Source organism: Dicentrarchus labrax, unplaced genomic scaffold, assembly GCF_905237075.1.
Source record: "Dicentrarchus labrax unplaced genomic scaffold, dlabrax2021, whole genome shotgun sequence".
NCBI lineage: Eukaryota > Metazoa > Chordata > Actinopteri > Moronidae > Dicentrarchus > Dicentrarchus labrax.
In genome coordinates, this window is record NW_026136701.1 from 4,367,204 (window position 1) to 4,380,541 (window position 13,338).

General features: G+C 41.2%; 1 protein-coding gene across 2 annotated transcripts in view; it reads right to left on the reverse strand.

The window, feature by feature from the left end:
- Positions 1–13,338, reverse strand: part of brinp2 (bone morphogenetic protein/retinoic acid inducible neural-specific 2) — a 221,019-nt gene that overhangs the window by 44,210 nt on the left and 163,471 nt on the right. For both annotated transcript variants that reach the window (XM_051402639.1, XM_051402617.1), the window contains one exon: positions 7,533–7,769. In XM_051402639.1, the coding sequence (XP_051258599.1) occupies positions 7,533–7,769 (237 nt within the window). The remainder of the gene's footprint in view (positions 1–7,532; positions 7,770–13,338) is intronic.

The window sequence follows — 13,338 nt, forward strand, 5'->3', positions numbered from 1 at the left end:
AGAGAGCTCTTGGGATTTGTATATAATGTGTGTGTGTGTGTGTGTGTGTGTGTGTGTGTGTGTGTGTGTGTGTGTGTGTGTGTGTATGTGGCTAGCTATCAAGCCAGCTTTGGGTATTGAATTGAGGAAATGGTGAGTGGCTGAGGTTTGAGGGTATTATTCTCCTCTTTCCTCTCACACACAGACACACACCATGATTTAGTCTCCTCCATGTCCTCCTTCTGTCTCTCTTACACACACAAACGACCTCTCCCACACACAGACACACACACAATCCTCGCAGTTGTTTTCCCCTCGCCACAATAAATTTATCAGCCCATCCCAGCAGACGAGATTCAGCCCAACTTCCTAGGCACCCCCGGAAGCCAAAAACAGACACTGTGAGTGTCTGTGTGTGTGTGTGTGTGTGTGTGTGTGTGTGTGTGTGTGTGTGTGTGTGTGTGTGTGTGTAAAAAAGAGAGAAGATGCAAAAGAGGGATAGAGGGAGAAATGGGGGCCCTGAAAGTCAAACAATGTGCCATGTAGATTACCCTCTCTCTGCCTTGTGTGAATCTGGTTAAGTGTGTGAATGTGTAAATGGTTTTTGTGTGTGTGTTCCTTAAATTAGATAAAACTTTGATGACCCCCTGGATACACGCCTGTGGGTGCACACTACATGCCTGTCTGTCCTTGTGTGTACACACAACGAACAGAAGGGCCCTTCCATGATAGTTTCAGCTCGTTACTCAAACACACAAGCCTCCGAACGTACTAAAGGCCTCATTTTTTATGACAAACAAGCACAAAGTTAAGCTCCTGACAAAAACCGGAACGTCAGCAGAACAAGAAAAAGCCTGGCAATTACACGTCTTCCTCCTCGCCTTTCAATATCTGTCAGTGCATCTTTATAAAGATTTAATATGCAGCAAAAAAGAAAAAAGAGCAACTTTGCAAAGTCAAAGTGCTGTCAAAATGAGGCTAAGCGAACGCACAGAAATGCTGTTTACCTCTGTAATGCCACTCACTAAGCAATTTCCAAATAAATGGCAGCACACACACAATCACCTGAACTCTGCAGGGACACACAACACACCCCGCAAAGTTTAAGAAAAGCTGCCAGAAACCTGTATCCAATTAAATCCTGCCTACACCTTCCAAGTCATTATGAAGTGAGCTAGTGATGTGTTGAGATGTAAAAAAAAAAAAAAAAAAAAAAAGGAGAAAAAGATTCTGCCAATTTAGGAAGTGACGCCTGAATTGTTCTGCATCATTGCCGCCATTACATCACACACCTGTGCCTTGCTCGCTGTGATGAATAGTTTCGATAAGGCAGCCCGGCTCGGTGGAAATGGATTTAACAAGAGTGAGACTGTACACCTGATGGCTGTGGCTCACCGTGCTAAGACCCAACTTTCACACTATTGGCTTGAAACTCTGTAACACATTATTTTATTATGTAAGGTAATGCAGCAGTCTCAAAAAGTAAGCTGATAACAGGCTGAGTTCCACTGAGGAAAACTGTAAGCCAGAGGTTTTGTTTTTTTAAAGAGCGAATAGGTTGAGACAATATTGAATTCTCATTTAACTTTTCTTTAATTATCAACTTTCCTAAGATAAGTAAGGCCAGTAGACATGACTCACACTGCTGTGAAGTTTTTCTTCTTAACTTCACAGGAGGGGGGAAAGGCCTCCACACTATTTCTGCACACATTCTAATGACTTATTCTTCTAATTATAGCTTTCACCATTAATAATAGTATTAATACAACTTGTTATTCTTTCTCATCCCTCTTCTATATGCTCACTGCTACTCTTACTACTGCTACTATTCCTTCCGATACTACTGTCAGACAACAAAGCAGGCAGTGTTGTTGTCTTAAACAAGGGACGCCTAAGAACAAAAGGTTTATTGTTGTGTGGTTTGTCATGTGAGACAATCGAATCATTGGCCTTAAAGGACCTGTGTGTAGGATTTAGTGGCATCTAGCAGTGAAGCTGCAGATTGCAACTACCTGAACACCACAAACGTCTGCATCTGAGAGCCTGGAAATGAGAACAAGCTGTGAAGTGTGTAGGAGAAACTACAGCGGCTGCAAAAAAATAACAATGTGAAAGGCCCTTCTACAGCCAGTGTTTGGTTTGTCCGTTCTGGGCTACTGTAGAGACATGGCTGGCTTCACATAAGGTCTGTAGATATAAACGGCTCATTCTAAGGTAACAAAAACACAATGATTCCCATATTCAGGTGATTATACACAAATGAAAACATACCTATGAATATTATATTTCATTCCTGACAATAGCTCCTCCTAGCACTGGAACTGAAACAATGCAACATATCTCTCATAACAAATGTTTTTTTCTTATGAGAGATAACACATCCACACAAACTTCCAGTTTGGCCACCGCACCCTTGGTCCAATAATAACTCCATGGAAAGCATTAAAGTAACAACTGGGTTTCTGAACAGACTATCAACAATTTAAGAGCTTCTGCTATGCATTGGTTACTATGCTGAACAACAAGCTTTCCAGGTGATTTCTTTATTGTGCGTTGTATTGATGTATGAGTGTCTTCTTTATCAGTGTACTTTAAAGATTATAGACACTGCTTTCAGTAATTTAAAAGTCATCTCATCTCATCTTCATCCGCTTATCCGGTATCGGGTCGCGAGGGTAGCAAGTCCAGCAGAGGACCCCAAACTTCCCTTTCCCTGGCCACATCAGCCAACTCTGACTTGGGGATCCCGAGGCATTCCTAGGCCAGTGTTGAGATATAATCTCTCCAGCTGGTCCTCGGTCTGCCCTGTGGCCTCCTCCCAGCTGGACGTGCCAGGAACACCTCCCTTGGGAGGCACCCTGGAGGCATCCTCATCAGATGCCCGAACCATCTAAGCTGGCTCCTTTCGACGCAAAGGAGAAGCGGCTGTACTCCGAGTCCCTCGCGGATGTCCGAGCTTCTCACCCTCTCCCTAAGGGAGACACCAGCCACCCTCCTGAGGAAACCCATTTCGGCCGCTTGTACCCGGGATCTCGTTCTTTTGGTCACGACCCATCTCTCATGACCATAGGTGAGGGTAGGAACAAAGATCGACCGGTAGATCGAGAGCTTCGCCTTTCGGCTCAACTCTCTTTTTGTGACAACTGTTTTATAAAGGGATCGCAAAACTGCCCCTGCTGCCACAATTCTCCGGTCAATCTCCTGCTCCATTCTACCCTCACTCGTGAACAAAACCCCGAGGTACTTGAACTCCTTCACTTGGGGTAAGGACTCACTCCCTACCCGGAGTAGACAATCCACCGGTTTCCTGCTGAGAACATCTTTAAACATTTCCCTCCATATTTCCATCTGAAGCAAATGAAAGACATAACAGGACTGAGGAAACTCTCTGGAAGAATTCAGATTTTAGCTTCTGAAATTTTCTTTTAGACAGTTCTGATGGAGCTCAGGATTTATCGGGAGAACAGCTGCTTTACTCCAAACAATTTCACTGTATGAACCTGGACTGTGTGTGACCTTTCGGATGTGTAGAAGAACACAGAACATTAATTAACATTTGATCCTCACCGATCCTGTCAGCGCGTCTGGAGATTTAAATAATCAATGAAGTTACGCTGCTGTGTCTTGTAAGTAAATGCACACAGCATCTCTCTTAATGGGGAGACACTTCACCCATGTACCAATGCACCCACCCGCAGCCCATCTGCTATTAATCAGAATGTTTATTTTTATGACACGGCGGACCCAATCTGCAGATTATGACATTCCTAGTCTGGGGGCATGTGGGTGGGGAACAGGGAGTGAAGGGCAAGCTGTGAGTGCGTATGCATGAGATTAGTGGAATGAAGGGGAGACAATATGCACAGATCATTTGCACCGATCATCTGCGGACCACACATAATGCCAGACTCATTGCTTTCGTTCATTTATCAGCCCCATCAATCTGTATCTGTATCTTTGTATAATAGTTCAATATCAACAAAGCTAAGTTAGGGAGAATTAGCGTAAAGGTTTTAATGGTGGGGGAAACTCATGCAAACATGGGGAGAGCATGCCAACTCTGCATCCGCCAGGAATCTAACCCGGGACCTACTTGCTGTGAGGTGACATTGCTAACCACTGAGCCACTGTGCTGGCCAATCAACATCATAATCATCATCATGTAACTCTGGGATTTCACTGCTACAGTGTTGCTTGGGCGGGTCTGACCAGTAGCTTATGGTGGCTAATGTTAGAGGTCACTTTATAGCTGACACAGTACTAAGTTTGCTGAATGTATGACTTTTCTCTACTTCAGTTACATTATGTTTAAGCATTTATTCCATAATTGTAATTTGTGACCACTGTTCTGCAAATGTTACATGGCCTCGCTTATTGGACACAATGCTAAAGTGTTGCATGTCAACCATGTGTTTTAATCAGAGAGATTTTAGATTCACTTCAGTAACTTGCTCATTTAGTTAACAAAGCATCCCAGATGGAAATGTAAAACATTTAGACAGAGGCACTATTCTGTCTTTACCATAGATGTCAGCAGTAGTTGTCGCCCTTAGTCACAATGTAGTCGCAGAGTTAATGCTCATACATCCACCTTGAATATAATGTGTCTTAATGAGCAAAGTCAGCAGCAGCAGGTAGGTTGTCACACATCATCGGTGTCCGCACTCTGTCAGTAAATATCACGAGTGATTATAAACACGGTTAGGACACTTCACAGGTACACAGCATAAACAGAGTGCTGTTGAGAATAAACTGCATCCAGCTTGGAGCTTTAAATCATCAGCATCCCACCTGCTACATCTGTAACTGGAACAGAACAATCTTATACAAACACGATCCCTGTCCAGCTGTCCAGAGCGCCTCTCGCTTATTCACTGTAACACAGTCAGTACATCCTCAGCCTGTCTCAAGCTGCTTATTTATGTGTTGATTCTAATCTTAGTGAAATTATTCTTTGAAAGGCCTGGAATTAAAATGGGTGCTTTACCTGGAATTCCTTTTTTTCTGGACTGGTATTTTTCATCAGGTGTCTTTGCTCTTGTTTAGATTACTGCTGGTGTCTGGATTTCACTCTCCTACTGGTCCAAATATTTGATGTCCACCCTCCAGGAGGTGCAACACATAACCCACTTAACACAAGGGAACTTGTGATGGCACCCACAGACATTTTCCATACGGGTGGCCAGATCAGGCCGCTGAAAATCTCGGGGTTACACATCACATCCAAAAATTAAAGCTAAAAGCAACACATATTTAATGAGAACATCTTGTTTTTCTACAAACAAAATGTATCCTGTCTGAATCATTTTAAAGAAAAACACAGCATCCAATTTTAGCTTGAACACACCCACATCACAAATTAAAAAATTGCCTTCAAATCCAGTACACACACACACACACACACACACAACCGGCAGTAAACCCACGACCACTGACACTCTCATCCACCTCACCCGTCTGTCAGCTCCTTGATCCAGCTTCCCTTTTTCTGTCCCTCTGATTTCTTTCTACACCCCCGTTTCAGCCTTTTCAGCAACATTGCACACCATCTGGCGGTCCTCCAGAATTAATAGAACAACATTTTAATTAAAGCCAATACATACAGTAACTCTTTTTTATTTATATATATAAATATATATATATATATATATAATAGTTTGACTTTGATTTGCATGGCCTGAAATATCTTTTTTTAATTATCTGTAAAGCAGTGTGAGTGACTCCAGTCAGCCTGAGTCTCCACCTTCACTAACAGCCAAGGGCGTTTTCACACCTATAGTTTGTTTGCTCTGGTCCGAATCAGGCACCAACTTGTTACAATGTTGCATATGGCCTCGAGTTTGGTTTGTGTTCACACAGCATTTACAAGTGGACCAAAATGTGTGATGCGCGAGGAAACTGCTCTCTAATTGGTCAGAATTTCCATGCAGGAAAACTCCCGGAAGTAAACAAAGAAGAGCAGACTCCAGAGCGCCACTTTTCAATTTTACAATGGAGGGACAACTACGCGGGTTGCTCTTGGCCCTGGTCATCGTGTATTACATAGTTTGCACTTATCACTGTAGGCAAACGGTACAGTTAGAAAATGAGGCAAGGCTGAAGCTGGAAAATAATGTCATGATGCACTGGAGTCGCCGACGACGCATATCGAGACAGTTCAGGCGGAGGCGCGCATTAATCCTCCTGAACTGTGACATGCTCATCAGCCGAAAATGTTTCCAAAGATCCATCAGGTAACGTTACGCCTGTGGTCTTCAACACAGAATGCACAGTGGAGCTGGCTATGGGAGGTGGTTTAGTCCAAAACAGGCGCAATGCTTCCTGCAGTTGGGTCGGATCGAGGTTGGATCGTGTTCTCACCACAAACGTACCGCACCAGAGTTTGTTTGGAACCGGACCAAGACCACCTCTTCAACGAGGTCTCGATCCGGTTGTTTTGGTCCGCACCTGAGTGCGATTGATGTGTTCACCACTTCCCAAACGAACTGCACCAAGGGGGTAAACACTCCAGGGTTCGATTCAACCGAACTAAACAAGGCAGGTGTGAAAACGCCCCAAGACTGTGGTTTAGAACCATTTGAAAAGAGAGCTTAGCTTAGCAAGGCTTCAGCAGTTACAGCAAGGCAAAGAGCGGGACAATAGGGGAAGTTAGTGAGAGGTAGGCAGGATGGAAAATCCCCCCAATCTTTTCCAACAATATTCAAACTCTGAAACGTCTGTCATTTCATTCAAGTAACGGTGCGTTGTACCGGTCGCCTGCCTTTGCGCAGGCTTTGTTGTTGTTTGCCAGAAGCTGTCTGTTTTTATCGTACACTTTTTAGATCTTGGTCATTTTTTTATTTTTTTTGCGTTTTTATTGCCTTTATTGATAGTGACAGCCGAAGATAAACAGGAAAGGGGGGCAGAGAGAGAGGGGAAGACATGCAGCAAAGGGCCGCAGGTCGGATTCGAACCCGGGCCGCTGCAGCTAACGATAGCAGTAGCTCGGCTCGCAGCCCCACCGGGAAGTGCTTTGAGTGCCGAACAGTGTCAGAGAGACACACACATCTCATTCTGAGATGAAGAGACCCCAACGGATTTTGGCTCCCGATAGAAACTTCTTGAACAATAACCACAGAAGGAATCCAAACCAGGACAAGATGACTGCAATTACGGCAGTGGTGGTGAAGACAACAACTCCCACAATCCCACGCTACTTCACGACATCACCAGACATTATCTTTTATCATTGTTTTGATGTGAGAGAACCCCTAGTGGTGGAAATTGCATATTATATGTTTAATATGACCGCATTATTAATTTATGTATTGTAAGTTCCACAATAGCCATGCCAACTCATAGAGAGCATGATTGGATATAATGTTACTCCAGGACTTAAAGCCAAACTTAAACTTCATTCAGCACAACATATCAACCTACACATTAATCAAGTTGAAGCTTTTTTGATTTTTGCCACTGTTTAATACACTAAACCATATTCAGCACAACCTCATTTAAAGCAGTTTCCACCTCAACGCCAGCATGACTTTCATATTAAGCAATCCAGCCCATACCTGATTCCATGAACTCTTGGTTGAAGCTGCTCCAGCGCTCTTTGCTCTTCTCCAGGTTCTCCTCCATGACATTGATGTCAGCGAAGGGACAGTTGCATTCTGGGAAGCGGGCTGAGCACCGGCACCAGCAGTCGTTGTTGCGGCAAAGCAACTCGCCCTCTGAGTTGCACGCCACATAGCTGAGGGCTGCCTCCACAAAACGCCCACGCAGGAACTCTGGCAGGACATCTTGCAAGCCTGGAAAAAAAGGGAGAAACACATGGTGAGGTCTTCATTTTCAGACTAAAGTGTTTTTTTACAGGCTGGTTCTGCATGCTTTCACATCATGTTATTTTTGTAAAGCTGAAAGTAGAAATGTTGAGAATGTGGAGCTGCATTTAAAGCCTTTGAACATAAAATGTTGTTTCTGATACATTAAAGAAACTTAGAATTCTTAGCATAGCATTTTTACTCATCATACCATTTCTCACAAGATTATAACCAAACATTTTCAGCTCATCAGGGTGTCTAATATTACATTTCATTAAAAGCAACACTAATTGTAGCCTAAGCAGCTCCTTGCTGTTGGATGGAAAGGCATCTTTTTTACAAATTGCAACTAAATCTTCCTTTAGTGGACATAAAACTTTAAACGTTTACCATGATTTTTAATTATGACTATGACGCTAAACTTCAAACTCTAATTCAAGCTCAAATATATACATCAGAACGCAAGCTATTAAAACGTTCATCTGCAGAACAGCCTGTGTAGCATAATTTCATATTGCTGACACTAATAACATATCTTCTCATGGCTGAGGCCGATAGAGATGACATGTGCAAAGACAATAGCTCATCAGCTGGCTGTGTCTACTGAGTGTGGTCCTCATGCCTGAAAAGAACAGTCACTTAACCAAATTTCAAATGGATCTCTGTTCTCTGGCTGATTGGAGAAGAGACTGCAGCTATGTACATGTGCGGTGGTATTATCACAGGGGCAAGAAAATAGGTTGTTTTCTCAGCTCAGCTCCTGTCATTTTCAGTGGAAGCTCAGTAGGTGCATATAAGTTTCGAAGCCTGCCCAGGGGCATGTTTTAGTAGGTTTGGGAGCTATCAGTAGAAACTGTCACCCAGTCTGCAGTCACCATAAACAACCTGCTGTCCAAACCTGCCATGTACAGGTTGTTTCCTTGCACTGGGTTTCATTATTACTCATTCCCGCTGTGTTGTATGAGATTTATTTTTAACAATATGCATAGATGCCATTAACCTTTTTTCATTTTCTATCTTTTCATTACCCATATGCAGTCAAGAAAAGATGGTTACAGTAATAGTAATGGAGATGATGGGTGCTGAGCCTTATTTTCATGTAATCTATATACAGAAATGCAAGAGAAACAACATTGTTTTTCCTGCTGTTCCTTCAGTTTTTCTGCTACATAATTGCTAAAGTTAGACCAAATTAAATAGCCATATAATCCAAACTTTTATAACTTTTTGACGTGTTTGCCTCACGTCATGCAGTATTGCCTTATGTCGTCACCAGAAAGCTTTCTCGGCTCTGATTTGTTGTTTTTGTTCATTTACGAGGTGGATTTTCGTAAATGCCATTCGGAGCACTGCTACTACCTGACTTTTTCACAGATTATCTGTCTCATGTGCTACTGTCAGGATATAGTGAAAGTTTCAGCGAATATGACAAAATGTTATTTTTCGTAAAAGTGCAAAAAAACTGCTGCAGCTTTAAATATACCTGGTTGAGTATTTTTCCCAATTAACAAGTGCAATTGTTTCTGTGCTACCATATATTGTCCGGATAAAAAGAGAATTTAGGCTTCTGTATTTGGCATTTTCAGTTTAGTTATAGTTCAGTTTAACTATCAACCCTCTTTATTCTTTGTGACTCATTTCACTTCACACAATACATCACAATGCAGAGGGCTTACTGTAATCTGTTCATGACATTTCTTCCTTCAGGCATTTCTCTCTCAAGCAGGCCTTTTTATACCGAAGACATTTTGACATGTCGCAGTAGCAAAGCACAAAACTAATGATGGCTGAATTCCATTTAGCAGCTTTGGTTTCAAGGTCCCAGTACTGTTCATGCTGGTTTCTGGCACTTGAATAGAACAGAACACCAGGGGTTTTCCTGCTCTGCCAGGTCAAAATTGTCTGCTGTAAAGGCTACCGGTGGTACTGACCTATAAGTTGGCACCTGTGAGCCGAACAGATTCATGGTGAATGTAATCAAATACTGCGCAACCTCTCTGACACTGAATTTAAGCACTAACATTAGAAAATCAAGTGCAAATTAAAGAACTGCTTATTACATGCACTTTTTTTTTTTTTTTACATAGTAGCCCACTAATTGAGGGCCCAAGCCCAGAATGGATAATAATTAAATGCTCAAGATGTCCATCTTTATGTTCTTTAACAGCAGGGTAAGCACACAGTTTCAATTTCACTGCTTCCCTTATTTAAATTATATTAAAAAATACATTGGTATGCTAATTATTGTGCCAATGTTTCATGACTTCATAGTCTATTAAACGAAATCAAAAGCTGATGTGTGATGTTAAAAGTGCATCATCATCTGTTAGAAGGCAGCAGGTGGCCTTCAGAAGACTTGCCATGCGGTGTTCACGCTGCGTCTCTGAATTTGTCTGTTGGTCCATGCGTCTGTCTGTCTAATAATCATCAATTTGCTGTGTCAAAAGCTTCCTCTCTCCCTACTTCACAGTTTCACTCTGGATGATTTTCAACAGCCAAGTCAATCCCACTGTGCCCCGCTATGAATATGCATGTCTCTTCTTTGGTATTTACTCTTTCAATGGCTTGGAAAGAGATGTAATTAGTCACATTTCTCCTCTTCCATGCTTTGGCAGGTGCTTTGAGGTTTTTGCATGTGTGTGTGTGTGTGTGTGTGTGTGTGTGTGTGTGTTTACTAGTTGCAAATCTGGCAGGGCTTTCTTCAGTTTGGGAGACAGCTAAATAACACTCTTCCCATCACCAATCACTATCCCACTTTCTCTGTCTCTCTCCCCACCTCGCTGTTTGTTGATCTGTCTTCCTACTTCTCCCTTTTTTTCTTTCTTTCTGTCTTTCAGTTACAATCGCTCTGTCACATTTGGAAAGTAAATGTGGTAATTTTCCTGTAGACTGCTCTCTGTTATCTCCTTTTTGCTACAGCAGTGGCAGCAGTTGTTTCCAAATAAGCCTTGGTGTTAAGAGTCAGATCATTCTGTTTTGAACTGTTTCATGCGCTGAACATTTACAAAACCAATCTCAACAATCACTGATTCTCTTCTCTGTTTCTCCTACTAAATCACAAAAACGTAAAGCATTTTGGAGGGTTTGGCTATATTCTAAGCGCTGCCAGATACAAAGATCACTGTAGTCGCTCCCAACCTAAAGGTGTAGTTGTAGTGCGTTAATACTGACTTACGGAATTCATTAAAACGAGCAAGAGTGGAAGCTGTAGTGTTTAAGTGGTGAACAATGACACTGTGATAGACATTAACGTCAATGACTGGTGAAGACGCATTTCTTTAAATTGATTGTTAGGTCATTGGCTGTTCACAGTCAGCAGAAGCAGTTTAGTATTATTGTTTGGCCCATATATACAGTATGTGATGTGATGTCATTTTAATGATTGCTTGAACTATCAATGCCCATCAAGACACTGGGGTTGGAAATTACCTTGGCTGTTTTCTTTTTGTCTATTAGCAGTAATTAGCCACGCAGTGCAGTTTGCAGCAGCCTTGCAGCTACAGTGCATACGTTTGCATTCCTGCCACTGGTGGTGGTGCTGTTCCATTGAATGTGATGGTTGTGTAGTACAAGTTGTATAGTTTCTCCTATGCTCCTGCAGTGGCATTTACACAAATGGGAAACTACATTAATTAATGTTAGGAACCTAATTTCTTGTAATACATGAAAATGTTGATGTATCCTCATGTGGCTGCATATTGTTGAGCCTGCGCTCTGAGATGTATGGCTGTTGTACAGTCTAATGCTGCGTTTTCACCAACACATGTATGTAGATTACATTACATACAAAGTCAGTACAAATAGATAATAGATAATAGTGCAAATAGACGCATAAAACCGGGCGACACCAATGACATGACATGGAAACGTTTACTGGCAAGAGGAGAGCTTTATTTATTTATTTATTTATTAAACTTTTGAGATTAAAAAGTGGATTTATCCTCACTCTCTCTTCTCAACCTGTCTGCTGCAGGCCCCCACTTTTATCCAACTGTGTGCACCAAGAGCTCTATGATACTACTTAATATTTATACAGAGACAGGACTAAAAAGGAGTTTGCTTGGAGAAAAGTAAGTTGCACTAACTGGTAAGAGCTGACAATGTGTCTGTTACTTGATTCCAGCTATCGGTTTTACTTTACTATGAACAAAGTTAGCATAGCTCTGATTTGAAAAAAAGTTGTTTGCTTGTCTCACTCAACAGCATCAGAGCTCTTGACATGTTTCACCATAGAAACATCAAGCCACCCCAGCATCACACAGTCAGCTAAGCTACCTGGAAGCAAGTTAAGGTGCTTAAGTTATTAATCTGATATTTGGCGTGGAGGTGGCATTGAGAAGTTAAATGATCTCCTCAGAAATGTGGACTTGAGTTCCCAACTTTGAGAAACATATAGCAGACTGTGTGACTCAGTATTCTAGCCCCAGTAGTTAGTATGGTAATTGTGTATATTATAGAAATAAGACACAAGTGAAGAGTGGAAATGAAGACGGCTGTCAGGCAGATCGAAACACTTGTTGGTCACTCCTCTTCTCACCTTGTTGCTTTTCACCTTTGACACATGCCATTATTGCAGCGGCACATTAGTATTCATCTCTTATTCATCGTCTTATTCATCATGCCACTCACACCTGCTGATCCAGAATGAATAAAAAGCACACCTCAATACGCCACACACAGTGTCTCAGATGATTGTAACAATGCAACAGAGTCTGTATGTATGATATGGCAGGTTTACTTAGGTTAAAAGAGGCCTTCAACATGATTCTTTCTGAGTTGTCACATACACAAAACTCTTGATGGGGGATTATATTATACTAAACATCCTCAAACATCTGAATGGAAGCTACAGAGAAAGCCTTTTTCCCAACCAAAAAAAAATTAAATTGGGGAAAGGACTTCAAAAAAAAAAAAAAAATTTTTTTTTAAAAAAAAAAAAAGTTTTTTTTTTAAAAAAAAAAAAAAAAATTGGGGTTTTTTTAAAAAAAAAATTTTAAAAAAAGGCATGTACCCAGGCATTTCATTTCAAATATGTTTTTCAGATTAATTTAAAAAAATACTCACCAAACTGGATTTACTTGAATAGAAGGACTTAAAAACTAGCCATATTTAGTAACAAAACGTGTCAATTATGTACATTTATGACAAATGTAATAATATGATAGTTTTTTTAATTTAGTGAATTTACCTGTTTTTTGTTTGTAAAAAGTATATTCAGATTAAAGGTAGCATTTGGAGTTTTTGACCACTAGAGGCACAATTAAGCAATGTTTTGATGAAAGGGTCCCTGTTCAATTCAATTCCATTCTAAAGAGAGAAAGACAGAGGAAGAGATGCACAGCAACAACAATAGCAACAGTAACAGCAATACTAGTAGAAATGACTAATAATAATAATGATGATGACAACAGCCATAACAATGATGAATAATAATGATGATGATAATAATAATATGAGTATTAATAATAATGTTTGTATCTTGTACTACTAACATTAGCAGGACAATAATGGACTCTATGATGGTGCCCATTGATTCGGATCAAAGTTTCCCATCTAG